This window comes from Alligator mississippiensis, chromosome 2 (assembly GCF_030867095.1).
Source record: "Alligator mississippiensis isolate rAllMis1 chromosome 2, rAllMis1, whole genome shotgun sequence".
Lineage (NCBI taxonomy): Eukaryota > Metazoa > Chordata > Crocodylia > Alligatoridae > Alligator > Alligator mississippiensis.
This window is the reverse complement of record NC_081825.1, coordinates 210,047,563-210,069,667: the sequence shown is the minus strand read 5'-3', so window position 1 is coordinate 210,069,667 and position 22,105 is coordinate 210,047,563. Positions and strand designations below refer to the sequence as shown.

The following is a 22,105-nucleotide window of genomic DNA, read 5'->3' as shown; positions in this document are numbered from 1 at the left end:
ATAATTATAAGAATCATAAATCTTCCCCCTCGCTTCATGCTCTCAAACTTCGTCCTTGCTACATGCTCTTAAACTTGACTCCACCTTAAGAATAGTTTTCATTTAGGCATAACAAAACCAGTTCCTAATATCTGGCCACAGTATACATAAAAGTGCATTCTAGAGGTGTCAGAAGCAATGAAGTCCACTAACTTGCTGAAGAGCCACAAAAATGAAGAGCAAAATGCTCACTATTTTGATGTGGGGTGTACAAAGTTTGTGGATCCAGCCTTTGTTCTTTCCCTGCTCCATCCCTAGTTTCTCAAATGTCATTGAGAACTAGGGCTCTGTGAAATTTTGGCAACCATTTCATTTTGGAGGTATTTCAACCTGTTCTGGCACCCAAAACACCAAATCCAAAATGAAACAGAAGTCTCCAAACCATCTCCAAAATGAAACAAAACTATACAAAATGTTTTGGATGTTTTGGAGCTGGGTTTGCAGGGAAACAGAAACTAAGAGAGAGAGAGGGAAAAGGGGCAGGAGGTCTGGTCTGTAGCTGGCCAGTGTTTGTGATCTGTCCCTGAGATCCCTTCCAATTCCAGTGCTCTGGGGGAGGGATGGCAGCCTGCTGTCATCCTGCATGCAGATCTGGGGGCCTGCACCTCATGGGAGGAGACTGGCACAGCCCTGCAGCCCTCCTGGGGGTTGTGGGCCCCTGGATCTGCATGTGGGATGACAGGATGCTGCCACTGCCATCTGGGGCCAGTGTCAGCACCTGAGTTTGCTCGGCATGCCACGCGCTGAGCACAGCTCGGGGAGCCACAGAAGAATGCCCTGTGGCTGCCCTGCCTGGCCCCATCCCCTGCCCAGCCCCAGCATCCTGGAAATTTAATATATAAATAAGTCTCTCATCCACTGGCTCTGGTAACAGTGATCACGGCCTCTGGTGGGCTCATGGCAGAGCCCCCCCACACAGCGTGGAGGAGTGGGGGGCAGCAGGGATCATCTGCCCCACGCTTGGCACCCAGGCAGTAGCTGTCAGATTGTGCGGGTGCAGGGCAGCTCAGCAGGGCACCGCATGCTGTCTGGGAGCTGAGGCGGGTCCACATGTCAGCCCCAGAGGCCCCGGTTCCCAGGCAGCATGTGCAAATGATGGGTATGCAAATGATGATAGAGAATACTTTATTCGAAAGAGTGTTTGTTCTTTAACCAAATGTCATGGTTTCTTCTGTAAAAAGATAATACATAACAATTTTTTAACAGCTTGGCCTTTCAATTCAGAGAGACATAATGAAAGTGAGTTTTAAAAACTTTTATTCCAAAACTTTACAGCCATCTTCCTTCTAACTATAAAATGTTTATTACTCCCAAACTATATCTGAAAGATGTTATCAATGTGCTATCCATTATCTTTAAGTAACATGATTTAATTTTCTTACCTGGTAAATATTTATTATGTAACATGTTTTTAATTGGGGACATGGGAAGCAAGGGAAAGGTGTCATGTATTTTAAAGTGAACATGGGTAACAGTGACACTTTTTGGAAGTGTTCATTTTTTTTTCATTTTTTCCTTATTGTTAATTGTGAGGGGGGAAGAAAGGAGGGGGAGATATCTGAATAAACATTAAAGCAACAAGAACGACTTGCTTCTATAAAAAAAAAAATCATATTTACCAAAGCAAACTTTTAAATATCAAACTTTAAAATATTAAGGCTTTATTAAACAATCATTTAAAAGAAACTAAATACATCTCTAAGCCATGTCCCATCATTCAGAAAGGAAATTGTCCCTTTTCACTTAAGAAATGATAACCTAGGAAAAATTGCTTCTGTTGTCTGTCTAATCATAACAAAATCTGAAGATGTTCTGCTGAATAATGTTTATAAAATTGTTACTATAGAAGCCTGTCTATTCAAAAAATAAATTGCACATAAAGAAATAACCATTTAAGCAATCTTAAATTATTCCAATAAAAAGAATTTTGAATATGGGTTTTAGATTATGAACTTCTCATCTTAATAAGGTTAATCGGAAAACTCCAGCTAGATTTAACGAACTAGGATAATATGCCACTGTCTTTTTGGAAAAAAGCATGATGCACCAAATTAGAAATGCCATAGCTTTTGATAACAGGCATCATTGTAAGTAGGCCAGATAATGATATCTCTAATATCGATCCTGAAACTGCCATGTAAATATGACTATACACATACTAACCCTTATGTCTGTGTGAAGTCAGTTGGATTGAGTTCTGGCCTTTTATATTGGTTAAGAAAAAAAAATGCACTATGTTTTGTCATCCGTTCCAGAATAATCACCTTTAGGAACAATACTTTTAACTAAACTATGTAAAGCAAGAGTTGTATGTTAGCTTACAAATGGTTGCAGATGTTATGTTTCTGGAATGCATATGTTTTATTCATGTATATGTTGTGGACACCACATTTGAGTACTCCCTGATTGACCCTTGCCACCTCCTTCTAAATTTGTTTTTTTTTTTCCATGTACTCACAGATTCACTATTTTCCCATAAATCCTTTCCTTCTTTGTTATTTATATCTATCAAATACTTGTCCAAGCTCATTCTGTCCTCTTTATAGTTCAAACCCTCAATCATTTTTTTTTTTTTTTATCCTCCCTGCATTTCTTCCAGTTTGTCAAGATCTTTTTGGTACTGAAATTTTTTAGGTTGTTCTCACTAGCTCAGTAGAGAGAAAATGAATTGCTTCTCTGGTTTGTGACATCAGGTTTAAATTATTCTTCCTTTTTCACTCTGATATCATATTACAAACTTAACATGAAAGTTGCTGAAAGCCTGAACCATTTCTGGGGAGTATGTCAGTGAGACACATCTGTCTTATGTCATTGTTGCAGGATGATTAGCCCATCAAGAAGGGACCCTTAGAGGGACCCACCTGCACCAGTGACTAATAAGCTCCCTCCATTCTGAGGCTTTGTGTTAAGGGGTGGGGGCACATGCAAGGAGCATCTTGTGTTTATAAAGGCCATATGCTCTTAATTGAGTTGCAGAACTGCAGGAAGCAGCTAGGCTTCCCCAGCAAAAAAGCTGTTGCAGCTGCCAGCTGGCTGCTACCACCAGCAGCAGTCCAGCCACTGCCTCTGCCTTGCATGCCACTGCCAAGCAGGGTACAGAACTATCCTATTATGCCACTGTGTAACCCAGCTCAAAGGTAGCTTTTATATTAGGCTTGTAATATGATATGAGAGCAAAAATAAATGAAGAATGATTTAAGCCTTATGTCACAACCCAGTGAAGCAATTCATTTTTTCTATCAAGCTAGTGAGAACAACCTCACTACCAAAAAGTTGTTGACAAGTTTGAAGAGCTTGAACTTTAAATTAGTTTAACTCTCAGTGGGCACATCTACACAAGACACTTTACTGAGCAGTAGACCAGTTTACTGCACAGTGTCACTATTTACATGTGCAGATGCTTACTGCACAGTAGACTGGTCTACTCCACAGTTAATTTGCTACCTGCAAATGCAGATAACAAGTTAACTGCAGAGTAGTTACTGCACAGTAAGGCACGTGTAGACAGCCAACTGGGAGCAAAATTTCTCTGATAGTGGAGCTGCGGCCAAGAGATCCCTGCTGCCTGGGTGGGGGACATTTTCCTGGTCCAGATTCTACCATTGGAGTCTACTCCACCAACCAGCAGCTCCCAGAGGCAGGGAGCAATCTTCCAGTCCACACTCCAATCCCAGAGCTGGGGCCAGGAGCACCCTGTATGGGAGCCTGGAGCTGTCTGGGACCTGCCACAGACTGAGAAAATTCTCAGCCAGCCCTGGGCTGCATGGGGAAGTTTGTACATGCAACCTGGAGCTGGCTGGGAACTGTCATAGTCTGGGGCAGGTCCCAGCACTGCAGCTTTTTCCTAGGCTTGAACAGAGCTGTTGGGGAAGGACAGGTCCCAGCCCCCTGATTCTCACTGCTAGCTACCCAGTCAGTGGAATAGCTCTCGGCCACCCCGTGCTGAGCAGAAAATCCCCACCTAGCCGAGTGCTCACTGCTAGCTGCCCCACCAGCCGCTCTGGGCAGGGGGCTGGGACTTGCCCCTCCCCCACAATTCTTTCCCTGAAAGAAGCCAGAGCTAGGAGCTACCTGCTGCCAGGACAGGGGAACATTGACCCAGCCTGGGCTCCACCTTCAGAGCCTGGCCTAGCAGCAGGCAGTTCCCAGGCTCAGGGAGCAATTTCCCAGCTCCTGGCCCCATGCTCCTTGCCAGCCCCTGGGCTAGCACTCAGGAGGAGCCTGGAGCTCCCCATGGCTTCTATAGGGAGCACATGTAGAGATGCCCTTCCATAGGCTTACCGCGCAGCATTTTTACTACACAGTAAGCCTACTTCAAATATATTGCATGTATAGATGCTCCCAGTAGGAAGAGAATCCAAGATAAAATCCAAGAAAGGGAATCCAAGGTATTACTGATAAAACACTTCTTTGTTATTGCCAGCAGGAAATGTTTTACAAAATGTATCCTTAAGTTTAAGGCTTTTTATTTGCCATTCAGAATCCTAAAAATTGTATTCATGTTGTTTTATCCCAGTAGCTGTTACAGTAATGGGAATACTATATTTATTTCAGCTAAAGTGGTGGAGACCCTAGAAAACAATTTACTCAAGCTGTCTAATACAGAATACAGTGATTCATTTGTAGGTGAGTTTATCTTTCAACTGAAATTACATTTTTAATTCTTAACTTCTTTGTTTTTAACTTATGGTTGAAGATGTGATTGACAAGCATCCAGATCTTTAAGCTCAATTCCCCTTTTTTGTGTGAGTGGTCAAGTCTTGATAAATTACAACAGTGTATTAGGGTTTTTTTCAAAGTATTCTATTAGAATTTCATTGTTAAAAAGTCCTTTGTTCATAACAACTTTTTGTTTGCATCCTTGGCATGACACCTTTTTCCTACATTAACCTAGAAAGAGGCCTGTTAATTATAACCCCAGAGAGATATAGAGTTGGAAACATGCATAGTGGCAGAATAAATATACATTTGACTTAGCAGAGAGACTTACCCCTCATGTGTTAAGAAAATACATTTTTAATTGATTAATAAATACATTAATTTATTTTGATGAAAACTTTGAAAGACTCTTCAGAAAGAAGCTAGCAAAATGAGACAATGGCTGAAAGAAGAATATTTACTCCATCATTTTATGCAGTCCTGAACCACAGGAAAACTCCATCTAGTTTATTATTAATAATAATTTCTTTACCTATAGATCTTAAATGGGCATAAAACACTGCCTTTCTTGTTGTTTTTCTGGTATAGAAACAACATGAAAGTTTTCCATGGAAGAATGAATAGAATCTAAAATGTTCCACTTTAAGTGTTTCCTGCACTTGTTTTTTATATATTTCTAAATGCTGTCAAGGTGGCTTCCATAGGACATGTCTACACATCATCCTATGATGACATAGTGAGATGCTATGTCTTTTCACAGCGTGCTATGGCAATGTAGCTATCACGCAGGTCTACACATGATTGCCAGCTACATTGCTGTAGTGACGCGTTCCCATGATGTAGCATATCATTGCAGTGATATGGCAGTGACATTTAACCATGGGCCATGTGCATGATGCAATAACCACCCATTCTGCACTGTGATTTAGTACTTCCAAGAGGAAGTACTAAAGCACAGTGGCATAGCAACATTGCCATACGGCCATGTGTATGTGCACCCATAAGGTAAGTTCTCCATCACTACAATCATAACATAGTTAGTTGAAATATTAAAGTTCCTTTGTACCTATTTTTAATTTTCTTATTGAGATGTAAAAGTTAGACCTGTGCAAAGTGGCTAATACTCACTTCGGATTCAGACAATTTGAGGGACAGTGATTTGATTCAGTGGTTTGAATCACTGCCCTGAATCGATTTGGCCAAATCTCCAAATCAGCCAGGCCCATCCCCCACAGCCTGGCAACGGCTGCCCTGCCCGCCCCAGCTCCCAGCACTTGTTAAAAAAAAGCCCTGACTCAGCAGGTGCTACCGGGTGGGGGAGCGATCCCTGCTTCCCCTCCACTGCCCCACACTACATGGGGCTGACTCCCATTGTCCATTGTGACCACCCAGTACAATTTTATGCTATATAAGTCTTTAAAAATTGTTTTCCCCCTCTTCAGTCATCGAGGCCTCCAGTTTCATCAGAACATTTTCTTACTGCTTTGTTATATATAGTATAATAAAATCAGTATAAATCTGGCTTAAATGTACTGAAATAATCTCTTTCATTCTTGGTGCCTTTATACCAATATAACTGCAGTAAATATACTCGTTTCTAAACTGAGAGCTCTAACTACTGTAAGCGTTCGTACTTTTAGGGGAAAAAAATTAAGAGAAATAGTTGTCATGGATGTATCTTTGCTGTCTGTTTGAACATGTAACCATGAAATTTCCCCTGCAGTCTGAGTCAAAATAAACCTTCAGTTACACTGCAGTTAATTTCTAAGTCAATATACTAGGCTGTCTAGCTATCTCATTGAGAATAGAATACAAATATTTGTCTTCAAGAATTAAATCAGTGTGTTTATAAAGGAAAAGTAAAATCCAGAAATCATCAGTGAAAGTAAATTAAATCTAAAAAGTTGTATATATTTTTTCTGTTCATTGCAAAACATCAAATAAGAAGCAAAATTAGTGAATAATTCAGACTCTTAGTAAGATTTTTAAAAAATTATTTGATTTCCATGCATTTTATTTAGGTAACTGTCAGAAAGCATGGAAGCCTAAAGACTTTACCTTTCTGCTGCAGCCCGAGAAAGAAGTTGATTTTGCTTTTAAAGAATTGATCTCTAAATAAGCAGAGCATGACAAAGCATTGCAAAATGCTTTAGTTGATGCTAGAACACTTTGGAGTTTGCATTATATGTTTGATTAATGGTCTTCATTTTCTCAGTGAACCTTTTTGAACCGCCCCCTGAGAACATTAAAGAAGACTGAATTAAATGAATGTGGTAAATTTTTAATTAAGCATCATCATGGAAGGATGTAGAAAAAGGATATGTGGCACTTCTTCTGAGTACTAATTATAGACAAAATAACTTCTTATGAGAGAATAATTAATGGCCATTAGGTCAGAGTCTTGGACACTTTTACGTGTGCTCTGGAGGTAGGGGGGACAGCGCTTTAGTTAGAGCGGCTCTTTAAAACACCACTGCGTCTCCTGTATCAGGTCCCTGCATTTAAAAATGGCAGTGGAGGCACTTGAACTAAAGCTCGTTTGATGAGCTAGAATGCCCTCACTGCCATTTTAAAGCATGGTGACACTGATACATGAGATGCAGGAGTCTGCTGAAGCACAGCAATTGCCATGCTCCAGCAGACTTGATTAATCAAGTCTGCACCGATCCTTTGAAATTCCACAACAGCCTTTGTGCTTGTGTATACGTACCCCTTGATTTCAAACAAAGGTCTCGTCATGCCTTCTGTGGGTCTTGGGTAAAGCCATAAATTTGATGGACTTGACCATGAGATGATATCTAACTAGGGAACAATGCCAAGTTATCTAGTTTATTTCTGAGATAACTGTGTTAGTGGGGATGCAACTAAGCTTATGGATATTATGCACATTTGTACTCTATTTCATTTCTTATTTTGTAGATCAGGTGTAATCAACCTGTGGCTAACCTGGGTACCAAAATTGGCATGTACAGCTTTGCAGCTTCTGTGTGTGGTACACAGCAGATCCTGGAAGGGGCAGGCAACACAGCAGCAGATAGGGAAGAAAGCAGAAAGCAAAGCAGCAAATCAAGCAGGGAACACAGAGAAGGAAACAGAAAACAGGGCAGCAGATCAGCAAGGATCACAGGACTGGGAGCAGCAAACAGAGCAGCAGATAGGGAAAGGGATAAGAGTGGTGCTGGGGAGGTATGGGACTACGCTTTGCTTTCAAACAATTCGATTGAGGCTGGCCATGTGTAGCAAAAATGATGAATGCTTAATTGAGCCTTATCAGGGGACCAGCTGAAAATATGATTCAGTCTGGTTTTCTATTTGCTTCAAGAAAGCACTTGTCAGTGGTTAAACTCTAAGCAATCTAAATTAAATTTAATTGCATTATGTGATCCAGAGGAGGGTTGGTGGGGGTGTGTGTGTGTGTGTGTGTGTGTGTAAGACCCACTGCAGCTAGTCAGATTGCTTGTAGAACTGCAAATGATGTAAAGGATATTACTGATAGCACATAGATCTTTGCATGGAACTGGACATGAACATGGCAGTTGAACTTGTTCTATGCTCTGCTATGTAGAAGAGGTATTCAAATTAGTGTATGTGGGTTGTATGTACACTATACTTTGCTGTTTATATTGGAGTGGCATTCAAAGGCTCCCAGGCACCCATACTTGATACTGTTAACAGGTTAACACTGATTAACTGGTTAATCATATCTTAAGTGCAACATGTGTCAGGGACTTCAATGAACTCATAGGAAAGACCCAGGACTGGTGTTTGATGGAAGAACAAATACCAGAATAACAGTCAAAGGATAAAACCTTGGCCAGGACATATTTTAAATAAAGCTATAATGTATTACTCACTGGGACACTCCTCATCTTCTGGGAAAAGAGCACCATCTCCTAGTTTGCAGTGCTCAGGCTTGATGGACAAAAGTAGGATAACTGGAGCCTTAAGAGATTCTCTAGGAAGGAAGATCTAGTACAAGGTTGTATACCCTATATGAAGTCCCAACTTGTGGGATCATGCTTTCCATTATGACTGCAGTTTAAGCCCCCTAGACCAACCTCCAGCTTCAGAAACTTGGGATCACAACATGCCATTGATTTTTTTTATCCTTCTATGAAGTCTTCTCAATAAAAAAAAAAATTCAAATACAATATATTTGAAGACTCTTACAATAAAGGCGGTGATATTCCAGGAACAGGGTAAGAGGTTAAAGCAGCATAATGAGGTACTTGATATAGATTAATCCTGCCTACCTCTAGCTCTAAGGATAAATATAATTTGGTAATTCATTCTTTCATATTTTTTCAATAAGATGATATAGAAGAAATAAAATATAATACTAAAAACAATATGAACCTGGTTGCCCTAATCTTTGATATTTTTGGCAACACCGTTATAAGTTAAATGATACTTTCTGATCAAAGGATTCATATTCTTCTTTGTTAGCCTTTCTAGCAGTAATATGTAAGATGTACATATTAGAACAACAGTACTTCAGTATACTAAGAAATAGGTTGCTTTTTTGTTTTGTTTGGTGGGAGTTATTTTGTTTTTGTTTTGTTTTTATTTAGGATGTTACTATATTTTCTCATGTACAACATGCCCCCAAATATAGCATACCCTTTGGAAAAAATCTTTTTCTCTACATTCTTCCTTTCAAAAACAAAGTCAAGGCTGACAGTGTGACATAGAGTAAATCCTTCTGGAAACACAGTGTCTAGGAAGTATGGCATTAGGCATCATTTTCTGATGTGGCAGACTGTCTCCTATGATGCTGTGCTTCCTGGACACCAAGGTTTCCTCTAAGGTGCACATGTGCATGGCCAAGCACAACTAAAAGTGTGGCCGCACACCAGGAGAAGCTGGGGCAGGAGCCTGGTGTTGGCTCTGCCGGCTCCGGGGAAGTGCTCCACTCCCCCACATCAGGGCTGAGAAGTGGAGCACTTCCCCGGAGCCGGCAGAGCCCGCACCAGCCCCCCGACCCAGCCTCCATCCCTGCCTTGCTTCACTTTAGGGAGGAGCCACTGCCTGCCCCAAGTGAGGCTCTGCCAGCTCCGGGACACTGCTTCGTTCCCCTGCGTGGCCTCAGGGGGCACGTCCCACAGTGTCCTGGAGCCGGCAGAGCCTCACTTGGGGCAGGCAGCAGCTCCTCCCCAAGGTGAGGCAAGGCAAGGATGGAGGCTGGGGCTGGGGGCTGGCACAAGCTCCGCCGACTCCGCAGTAGTGCTCCACTCCCTGGCCCTGATGCAGGGGAGTGGAGCACTTCCCTGGAGCTGGCAGAGCCTGCGCCAGTCCCTGGCCCCAGCCTCCGGCACCCAGCCTCCAGCCTCTCAGCTCCAGCCCCTAGATCCAGCCTCCAGCCCCCTTCAATAAATGTCCCACGCTGGACCAAGGCAGCACACTCACAGACTGAGGCAGTGCACTCACGGACTGCTACTCCTTAGAGCAGTGCTTCTCAAAGTGGTGGTCTGCGGACTGGTGCTGGTCCGTGAGCCACCGGTCGCCGGTCCGTAGCACGTTGCCAGGAAAGAAAGAAATATATTCACTGGTCCGCAGCGAGTTGCCAGGAGAGAAAAAAATATAATTTCAGAAGCATAACATTGATATGTCATAGTGCCACAGTTCATACGTTCCAACACTCCAGGTGACATCATGTCATGTGAGGTAAGGAAAGAGAAAGAAACGGCCGGTCGTGCATTTGTGTAGCGCTGTTACATGCAGTTGCTGCCACCAGCTGAGCCAGGCACTGGTCCCTAGCCCCCTGGAAAAAAAATTGCTGGTCCACCACATCAGATAGCTTGAGAAGCACTGCCTTAGAGGGAACATTGCTGGACACTGTTTCCAGAGAAATTACTCTGTCATGTAAGATTTGTCTCCAAACCCTTGCAAAGGACAGTATGAAAACCTTATAAGTCCCTGTAAATAAAGTGTTGCTCCCACATCACAAGCCTCATCAAAATACTATCAACAACTCCATCGCTGCTTTGGGCACAAGCTACAGTGCTAAGCCAAGAGCTATAGCTGTAAGACGTTTATCACAAGACTTTACTCCTTAAATTTGCTGAGCATACATAGGCAACAAACATCTTGACAGCTGCATGGCATGTACAGTAGCTCCAGGAGTGTTCCTTTTCCCCCAAAGGAAATAGCTTCCCCACTTAAAATACATGCATCAGTTTGGGGGACTAATTTTGGGGAGAAAGGTACATGTTGTATATGAGGAAATATGATATTAAAAGGCTTCATAAGCCGTTCAGAAAACTCCTACAGTTATAAGGTCTCTTCTCTTCAGCAATCCCTTGCAGTTGAGGATGTCTTATCTGTATGTCTGAAGACAGCTGATCAGGCCTAGGAAAGATCGATAGACTCTACTGCAGCTTGGATATGTGTTTCCATGTGAGGAGAAGGGTGCTACATTTTTTATTTCATTCATGACATGCTGTTTCTGCCACTCCCGTTTTTCCAATTCCTGTTGTTGTCATTAGGTTTCAAAATACTGAGAATGCTGCAGCAGACTGTTCCTTCACTGGGGCATTCCTGAGCAATAGTCTCCCAGAAGTTGAGATTTATGTTGCATTTTTTAAGTTGGCCTTGAGGATATCTCTGAATTGCTTTCTCTGCTCTTCTCTTGAGCGTATGCCTTGACTGAACTGGGAGAATAAAAGTTGCTTTGGTATTCTGGAGTCAGACATCTGGGTGACATGGCCAGGCCAATGAAGTTGATGCTAGATGATCATTGCCTCAGTACTCATGGTGTTTGCTTGCAGGAGGAGGCCGATGTTGGTGTGTCTTTCTTCCCACTGGATTTGGAGGATCTTCCACAGGTAGTGTTGATGGTACTTTTCCAACAGCTTTAGATGTCTCCTGTATGTTGTCCATGACTCAGCTCAGTACAGCAAGGTGGGGATCATGACTGCTTGATAAACTGAGCTTGGTTTCAGATCTGATGTTGCAGTCTTCAAACACCCATTTCTTCAGGTGTCCAAAAGCTGTGCTTGCACATTTGAGGTGATGCTGGATTTCTTTGTTGATGTCAGCATAGATGGCTTCCAAGGAATGGGAAATACTCAACATTCTCCAGAGTTTCACCATGGTTCTGGATTACCAGATCTGGGCACTGTTAATTAGGAGCTTGTTGTGCAGGATCTTGTCTTCTGAATATTAAGCATCAGTCCCATTTTCCTGTATACCTTGGTAAAGATGTTGATGATTGCCTGAAGGTTTGCTTCTGAGTGAGTAGCATAATCAGTGAACTACAGCATTATCAGTGTACTGGAGCTCAATGATTGTGGTTAGGTCATCTTGGTTTTGGCTCAGAGTCTGCTGAGGTTAAACCGCTTACCATCCATTCAGTACTTTAGCTCCACTCTAGCTGGAAGCTTGTTGGTGGTCAGATGTAACATCATGGCAAGGAATATTGAAAAGGGTGTTGGAGCGATGAGCATGGCCTTGCTTATCTCCCATTTTGACCTAAAAGGAATCTGTGATAGATCCATTACTGAGAACTACTGCTTACTTACTGTTATGGAGCAGACAGAGAATGGTGACAAATTTCAGTGGGCATCCATGCTTCAGAAGGATCCTCCACAACACTTCTTGACTGACAAAGTCAAAAGCTTTTGTGAGGTCAAAGAAGGCCATGTACAGAGGCTTATGTTGTTCCTGACATTTCTTCTGCAGCTGGTGATCTATGAAGATCATGTCAGTTGTGCCTCTTGATGCTCTGAATCCACACTGATATTCCAGGAGGGCCTCGTCAGCAAGTGGAAGGAAACAGTTCAGAAAGGTTCTCACAATGATCTTTCCTGTGGTGAACAGCAAAGTGATTCCTCTGTATTTTCCAGTCAGACTTGTCTCCTTTTTTGAAGATAGTCACAGTCATGGCATTCCTGAGGTCATCTGGGATTTCTGCATCATTCCAGATCCTTAAGATGAGGACATGAAGCTGGGCTGCTCTCTTCCCTGTTTTAAGATTTCAGGTCTCCTCTATCCTTAGGTTTTGAGGAGGTTGGTCCCTGAGTGCTCAGACCATGGGTGACTTTGGTGGCACTGAAGAAGCTCTGAATATCATGGATGTCAACCAGATGGTGAATCTCCTTAGCTTTGTCTTTCCACTATTTACTCTTCATATGACACATCTGCCTTTGGACCTCTGCCTTGGCTTGTTGGAGAGTCAATTTTATTGCTTGGAGTTGGTGTCATTTTGCCAAGTACGAAAGGCCTTGTACTGGTGATTGATCAACTCCTGGATCTCCCGGTCATTCTCAGCAAACCAGTCTTGATGTTTCCTGGTAGAAAATTCAGGTGTCTCTTCACAGGTGCTGATGACAGTGGTCTTGGGGGCACCCTATGTGCTGTTGACATTCTCCTAGTGTTATTGTTTGGAATTCACCAGTTTTTTTTTATTGACATACAGGTGGAAGAGGTCTTGCTTCCTTGGGTCCTTGAGTCCTTCAATGTTGATCTTCCATTGGTATTGTTTCTGCAGCAGCCATCATTTGGGAGCCACTTTGAGTGACATAACCAAGCAGATGAGTTGGTGACCAGTTCAGTAATCATCAGCTTCTAGCATAGCTTGTGTGGACATCTTTGTGATCCCAGGCATGGATGACATAGTTAATCAGGTACCAATGCTTAGATAGTGGGTGTTGCCATAATGTCTTGTGCCTGTTTTTCTGGTGGAACAGAATATTGATAATGGTGAGTCCATGTTCTGTGCATTTGGTCAAGAGGAAGATGCCATTGGAGTTGACCTTTGGTGAAGGTTGGCGTAGAATTCCTCCTTGGTTTCACTGGTAGTGTCAAAAGTCAGGGCATACACTCTGGTGACAGTGGCATATTTGCTCCCTGCCAGTTTAAGGTGGAAAGTCATGAGGCACTCATTTATTCTGATAGGATGCTCATTGAGTTGGTTTCTAAGTGAATTCTTAATGGAAAAACCAACTCTATGAAGTCAACGTTCTCCTTCCTGTTTACTATTCCAGAAGAAGGTATAGCTGCCTTCATGTTCTTTGAGCTGCCCATCTCCCACGTGCTGCATCTTGCTCAGTGCAGCTACATTGATGTTGTCACCTGAGTTCTCGGGTTATGATTGCATTGCAGTGCTCTGGGCATTCACTCTTAGGGTTGTCTCTGAGGGTCCTGATGTTCCAGGTCCTGAAAATAATAGTGTATCTTTGCTGGTATTTTTGACCACAGTAAATGTGATCCCACTGGACATATTTATCTGGTCAGAAATAAATACAGATTACTGTATTAGACAGGCTATATTTAGGGCACCTTTTCTAGGCACCTTTTCTAGCTCCCTCCCCATGTCGGGTGAGCAGAATGAAACCTGAAGAGGGCTGCTCAGTTACAGTTACAGCTGCCAAACTGCACTCCTGTCTCATCTAAGTGCTAGATAACCTTCTTGTAACTGCTGCCTTCATGCCAGTTCATGACTAGGAGTTTTCAGACTTCAAAATCCTACTGCTGTCACTATTAGCTGGTCAGAAAAGGGCTTGAGGAATGTGCTGGCATGGAAGATGCCTGTGTGTGACTTCTTTTACTATAGAGAAGCTGCTGCACATCAGCTTCTATGCGGTTCTTCCCAGAAAGGGACCTTGATCTAATGGCAAGGAGACCAAGATAGCAGGGGATTTTGTTGTGCTGCTGCCTTCATCTGCCTTCATAGCCCCTGAGATTCTAACATCTTCTTCTGCCTGCTCTGCTGTTGAGGACTTGTAAACTCATAGCTGTGGGCTGGGTATGGTTATTACAGTGGTGACCTGTACTTACTATGTCACAGCACAATAAAAGGATATATGTGGCTTTTCAGGAGGGAAACCATTGCCATCTGCTGTTCACATCACATCCTGGTGGTGCTGCCACTGCTTGGTCTGTGACTTCTATTTGTCAGAGTTACCTCTGTTTATTTCACAAGTAACCTTGTGTCACATGGGCACTAAAATGTGGCTGTTCCTTTAAGGGCAGAAGTAATGTAGCCAGGGAGCCCTGCAGGCTAGGCAGAGCACCATAGCTGTGGATTGCCTGAGTAACAGGCTAATGAGGTAATTAGCCAGCACCTGCTGGTGGCTAGCTGACCCAAAGGAGGCAGGGCCCTGGGCACATATAAACCTAAGGCTGGGGGTAGAAAGGGTTAGATCTGTGGCAACTTCCAGGGCAAGGAGCTCCTGCCCAAGAGAGCTACCCAGAGATGAGTGGTTTCCTGCTTTGTTGCCTATAGGAGCTGTAAGGCACCAGGAGCCCAGAAGGTAGCCAGGGCTAGGAGGCAAACTTTCCTGGAGGGGAAGTTTGCCCTCTTAAAGGGGAAGAGTGCCATCTCCATTGTTATTGTTCTGTTATAGCCCAGGGGCTTATGTTTGTGTTGTTGTTTGTACTGGAGGTTTGGGATGGGGCTGTAAGGGGAGGTATGGAGTCCCATTAGTGCCCAGAGGGGTGCAGCTACACATGGACAGAGCCCAGCACCCGAAGGGTGCAGCAGACTAGAGCCAGAAGGCCCAGAACCAGAGGAGTGCGGTTATATAGGGCCAAGAACCCGTGCCTGTAGGGCATAGCAGATTAGGGATAGAGGGCCCAGCACCAGAAGGGCATAGAAGACAGGGGCCAGAGAGCCCAGCACCAGAGGGGCAGAGCAGATGGGGACCAGGGGCCTGGTGACAGAAAGAAATTGGCCGGAGCTAGTGCCACAAAGCCAATGGACCTAGGCTAGAAGGCTTAGCCAGATTAAAGGGGCAGAAGCTGAGTAGGCCAAGGACCCAACAGAGATAACAACTAGGGCTGTGTGAAATAGCATCATTCCATTTCGCCTTGAATTTTGAGGTTTTGCTGGAACAGCAGTCCATTTCAAATTTCATTTTGATTCAAAACAGCTGTTCCATTTTGCTTCATCGAAACAGTGAGGCTGTTTCAACGCTGTTTTGATGTTTCATTAGATGGGGCTGGGGGTGGAGAGTCAGCTCAGCTGGGCTGACTTCCCATCCCCAGCACTGCATTGGACTGACTCCCTGTCCCCAGCCCGATCTAGTGCATGGGGGAGGGGAACTGAGCCCAGGCTAAGTTCCCTTCCCCTGTGTTATTATCAGCTTCCTGCAGCCCGGTGGTGGGAGACAGGGAGAGCCAGGGCTGCACTCCCGGCTGTTGCTGGGAGCACAGCCCTGGTTCTCCCCTGTCACTCACCACCTTGCTGCTGGCTGCTTCAAAACTCAAAACTTTTTGAAATGTTTGAAACATTTTGACTAACCTTGTTTTGTTTCGAGGATGTTTTAAAGCCCTTCATTTCAACCTTGTGAGGTTCAGCAGACCAGGGCCACATGAAGGTCTATGGGCAGCCTCACAAATTTTATTTTGTCATCAAGGTTTGGCAGGAGAGACAAGAGGGCACCTTCAGGGCAGAGCTGGCATGGTTATGGAGCTGCCAGGGGCATCACAGCCACTCCTAGCAACCCCAACCCATGACACCTTCCCTCAAGGTCATTCCACTATCCACCACCTATGGATGTACTGGGTTGCAGTACAGCTCTGCCTCACAGTTATAAAGTAACCAAACCTTAGAATGAGATCTATATCGCTTTTATATGCATTGTACTTGAAGGCATTTACAGACAAGATTTCCAGATATAGGGCACTTATACAAGTTACATTTTTTACATAGTCTGTCCCCTGAAAGTGCTCTACAACATGACATAACACACATTCATGGCCACACAGTGCTTTTAAAATATCCTATAGAGTGAAAAAATAACCCTCAATAAATAAGTTAATAGCTGAAGGCACTCTAGTGCAGAGTGGCTTAGGAAACTTCTGTTTAGGTTTCCTTGATAGTTAATTTTTTGCATGCACCTTTGTGGGGCTAGGCTGGTGTTCACACCTGTGATGCATAAAAATTGATTCTTGGTCATGCTTTTGTATTGCCGAGAAAGCAAAACAGAGCAGTACATTAAACAAACTGCTCATTTTCCTTCAGTGCTCATGAAGGAGAGGGCCATCATCCTCTTGATGGAGACCTCATCACTTCACTGCTGAGTCTTGAATGTATTTTCAAGTGTGCATTGCTTGCTGCATCATTAAACTGAATTCATTCAACATGCTTAATAACTACTTATGCTGTAAATAAAGGTAGATTTTAACATACTGACCTAAAATGACAAAACTCCCATTACCTTCATTGGAATCTAATTTGAACGTACCTTTAAAAATCAGAATTGCCAATCTTTTCTTTCATCATTAATCAATATACACCTGGTTTAGTTTGAGATTCCTCCACTTACTTTACTACTAGTTTCTTGGTGTTGGAGAAATGTAACTAGTTTCATACAGAAGCTTTTGCTTTGCAAGGTTATAACTTGCAGATGCTTGCAGTAATAATAGCTTATTGATTTATGTTCATAGTTATCAAACCTTTGGAGATCAAGGAGAGTACATGCAAAACTCTCATTTTTAAAACAGCCTGATAAGTGATGTTTGGTCCAAAACTCTTTCAGTGATCAATCATAATTAATGTGGCTTAAGTAGTAACTTAAAATCAATGTCCATTTTTATATAGTAGTAAAGATATCTGCTGATTCAATCATGTTTTCAATCACTGATTTAATATCAAATTTATATTGTTATTCTATTAGGCTCCTGGAAACCATGAAAGTAATCACATGATTAGATATGAATTTTATCCTGTACCTCAGAAATTGAGTCTTACCATACCAGAAATATGTAGCAGGATATGTAATTTTTAGGATCTGAGATAAAATTTGTCAGATTCCATTGTGTGTCTACTGTTGTAGGGAACCCAGGATCAGGAACCAGATCCTGGGTTTCCCACACCCTTTGAAGTGCTCTGCAGGAAGTATCAAGAAATAGCCCCTGAAGCTGCACATACCTTTCACATTGCTGGTGTGCCAGGAGCCCAGGATCAAGGACAAACTCCCTGTAGGATGCTGTGCTTCCTGTAGAACTTTTCATTTTGTTGGCTTGCAAAAAGCTCTAGTTCTCCAATGTTCAACTCCCTCACACTGGTGTGTTCAAAGGCTGTCCTTCCCTTGGGTCGTACCCTTGGAATCATTGCCTTTTTCATGTCTTTGTGACAGGATATTTTGCAGATTTGTAGATATCAAGTAAGAGAGCAAGTATACAGTGGCCATAAGGAAAAACTGTTTTTTGTGTGAACAAGCGTCAGGACACACCAACAGATACCTTGTAGGAGCTTGAAGAATTGAGGTTTGGAAAGATGAATAGGAATGGCTGTGTTTTGGATCAATTTAAAGGGCAACAAAAATATGAGCATGAATAGGATGACCCAGCTCTCACAATATCTGATTGACTCAGTTTATTATTCCTGATTCACACCTTTTGACTGAACAGAATACTTGTTCCTGACCCTTTTGTGGAAATCCCACAAGGTTGAATGGGAGGTAGCATAGAAGCAGGCAACCTTCATGTGTTTTGTTGTGGCCCACACATTTTCCAGCAAGCTACTCTTTATAGCACTTAGCCATCATCTTCTGTTCATTTAGGATTTCATTTATTGGTTTGGTACCATTGCTATTTTAGCAATATCCTGCATCAAGAGCAGATCCCCAATTTGCAATAGGTGGGTGTAGCCTACCATGCTGCAGAGGTGGCTATGCCCCCAGCTCCTAGCTTCCCTCCCCTGCTCCCGGCACAGGCAGACTGTGCGATGGGAGCCTCTGGGGACTTTTTTTTTTAAGTTCCCAAACCATTTAATCCCCTATTTTCTCTCCACGCTCAAAGGCACATTTCTCCTGCCACACCCCCAGCAATAATGGGCAGGGGGATTTCCTCTTCCCTAAGACTGCTCCTGGGGAACAAGTCAGGGTGAGGAACCCACCACCCCACCTACCACTGCTGCTTCTGTTGTCACTGTTCCCAACTGAGTCCAGCCCCCATGCAACCTGGCTAGAGTGGGCAGGAGTGATTTTGAGGGTTGTCACCTGGGACAGCAAAGAAAGCAGCAGTAGCAGGCAGTGGGAAGAGGAGGGAATGTAACATGCCCTTGAGTACGGCAGAGAATGGAGGTGGGGGAGTGGATCATTACACACTTGAGTACAGAGGGGAAGGGGGAGGGTGGGATTCATACATGCTTCAGAGGCTCCCAAAGCATGGTCCAGTCCAAAAGATGGGGTGCATCTGTGCCACTGCACCCCCTCTGGATCTGCCTCTCTCCTTCATAGTCCAGCTTGCACTTGGTTTGCCATTTCAGTTAGGCAATATAGTAAGGGGAGAAATGGTTTAAATGTTTGTTTATAGACAGGCATTAAGCCTTTCAATAATGTTCTACATTATATGAAGGTACTGGAGCAACTTTGTTCTTGCTTGGTATATATGAAATTATTTTGCTACTAAAATCTAGACCCTTCTTCAAAAATTGTCTTGAAAAACTTTCTTTGAAACTCTTAATTATTTGTAATGCTTTAATATAGTGAAGTGTTTTTGTAGCCTACCTGAAGTAAGGTTAAAGTGAGAAAAAGGGTTATAAACTATGTATACCTACTCTGGTATTTAAACATAGACATACAGATTCTTAGCTGATGTAAAGCCATTTGTGACCCATTTATTGTGACTCAAACTAATAAAAATAAAATTAAAGATTTTAAAGTATTAAAAATTAAAAATATATTTCAAAAGGTTCTAGAGGTCCTTCAGGGAATAAGAGGGGAATACCACTTGGCTACCATGTGTTCCAGGCTTCCCTATAAAAATCTGTGCAACTTCATCTGTTACTAAAGTTGAGGAAATGCTCTTTGCTTTAAAAAAGAAGCCTGTTCAGTAATTCTTGATTTTTAGGTTTGAGACATAAGTTGCATGAATAATGTGGACTGAAATTCCTGTTTTTCTTTTCAGTGCTAGAACCAGGGAACTTTCTTATTCTAATTAATATTAATCCAAGAACCAGAAGATCAAGTTAGACTGAGAAATATAATCAACCATAATAGCCATGTCAGTAGTCATTGCTTCTGGCAAGGCATAATGGGAAGTAAGTGATGAAATAAACAATAAGTTTCCTACAATGTGAGGGAAAGCTACCTAGGGCTTTTCTGATGATCTGTCTTGGAAGATGAGGGAAGTAAAACCTACTTAGGTGGGGGGGGGGGGGGGTTCAGGGCAGATACTTCTAAGAGTGTGTGAATTACACTGAGATACTGGGACCATTTTGCTGCCTTGTGGTGTAGGCTGAATTTAATCAAATCCCCAAGCTATTCAAGTGTAACCACAAATTCCAAAAATATTGTCTTTGTTTGGCCTGGGCAGTCCCAACTGGCATTTAAAATACAAAGCCAATATAAGCACTCATCATTTTTAGATCATGGAGGAAAAAAGATGACAGAAAAGCCATAGCAATTTTAAAATTACATGCTAATGAAAACAGTTATTTTAGAGACCTAAATTTCATTAATTCCATTCTGTCTATGGTGAAATAATGACTACTGGTGATATGGAATGCTTTTCTGACAGAAACTTACAAGATTGGAGTGAACCAATATCACTCGAGATAAATTATTTCTTAATTAAGGGAAAGCTTCAATTCTAATAGAATAAAAGCCTTAGTCTCTCGTATCTATCTGTCTGTCCGTAATGCTCCAGGCCAACTGTGCATGCACCACTGAGCGGGTGCATGCCGATTGGCTGTGAGGGCCCAGAGTGTTACAGACAGATGAGGCAAAGCAGCTGCTGTGCCACCCACCCCTCCCCCCCAACAACAGCTGGCAGGGATGGGGAGGTGGCAGGGAAGTGGGGAGGGAGGGAGGGAAGGAGAAAGGAAAGGGGAAGGGGGGGGTTACGGTGGCAGGTCCCCCTGCCGCTGCTGCTGCTGCACCCCCACACCTCTACCACCACCACCGCCCAGCCCTGACAACAGCTGGCAGAGAGGGGGAGGTGGTGGGGAGGAAGGAAGGAGAGGGAAAGGGGAGGCAGGAAGCGGGGGATGTTGCCTGCCACCAGGTGTCACCAGCTGCCACCGCATGCAACCTCCCTTCCTCACCTGTTCCTGAGAGCCAGCACAGGGTGAAGCAGCAGGCAGTGGGAGGTGCCTGGGGCCAGATTCAGGGGGTGGTGGGGTGCAGAGGGCTGGAGGTAGAGCAGAAGCACCACAGGGTGTTGGTGGCAGTGCTCCGTCTCCTCCCCTCATCCCCCATCATTCATGATGGGTAATTTGCTAGTTTAGTATATAGATTTAGACAAATCATTAAAAGAAGAATGAGAAATGTATGTTACTCTCTTATTTAAAATAAATAAAAGGCAGAAAATACTACCTCTTGCAAAAAAAACCCAAAACAAGCAAGCCCTGTTCACAGGAAATTGAATACCAGCTCTGACTTGTATATCAGGGAGGTGTCTTATCCCGAGTATTTACCAATGGTATTCAGAAGCTTCTGAATTACCAGTGGTATTCACAATAACTGACAATCTTGTTTTTTTTTCTGACAGTTGACCGTTTTTCTGATATATACATTTTAAAAGTTTATCAGTTTCTAAAAAATCATTTGAATTCATCCCCATCATCACCCCTCTGGATTTTCTGGCATACAATTCAGACACCTCACCTTAAATCCATCCTTTTAAGTTTGTAACTAATCAATTGCTTTAGAAGCTTTCATACTGACATATACTGCATTGGAACTGAATAGGCCAGCTTTCTACTTAAGGTATTTAGACAAGCATATTATAGCTTTTTATAGCTATTGACACTGAATTTATAATTACACAGATGTTAAGAATCAGCTACATAAATGCAGTTCTGAATGAGCCAGTATCTTTTGCCTTCCCACCTAATGTGCTTTAAATGGCAAGAAAGCACTTTATCCGTTTATATGAATATATATTGGGTGTTGCTTGATTCCTACCTATTTTATTGTATTATTGATGTTTTTGTTACAGAACACCATTACAGTCAACGTATGTTTTAACATTTCAATTTTCTATTAAAAGCTTACTGTTCTAATTCTAACTTTCTTGATATTTTTCACCTCTGGTGGCATGATTAAATCTTGCTGCTAAAACCGTTTTTATTTGCATTTCAAATCAAATGATAGATATCTGTAAAGGAAATATATTCCCCATTTTGCAGGAAATTATATGACTAAAGTAGTGTCCTTGATAAGCCAAAATGTCTTAATATACAGTGTAACAGAACATTCAGCAAAAAGTGGGGGATGCTTCATTCAGAAAACACTAAATTAGAAAAACATTTTTTGTGTGGGGGTTATTTGTTTGTTTTGCAATGCTTGTTAAAATTTTGTTCTCAAGAGGTCTTATCCTGCAAAATTTTCCTCACGTAGGTAGTTTTACTTATGACAATAGAGCCTTTGATATCAATGGGGTCTCTTAATGTATGTAAGAATTTTAGGATCATATCTGCCTCTCTCCTTCATTCTACTCAGTTCTCTATGAGCCT

General features: G+C 42.7%; 1 protein-coding gene across 2 annotated transcripts in view; it reads left to right on the top strand.

Moving 5' to 3' along the window:
* ANO3 (anoctamin 3) overlaps positions 1 to 22,105 on the top strand; it is a 488,615-nt gene that overhangs the window by 296,753 nt on the left and 169,757 nt on the right. For both annotated transcript variants that reach the window (XM_019477060.2, XM_014602446.3), the window contains exon 3: positions 4,594 to 4,665. In XM_019477060.2, the coding sequence (XP_019332605.1) occupies positions 4,594 to 4,665 (72 nt within the window). The remainder of the gene's footprint in view (positions 1 to 4,593; positions 4,666 to 22,105) is intronic.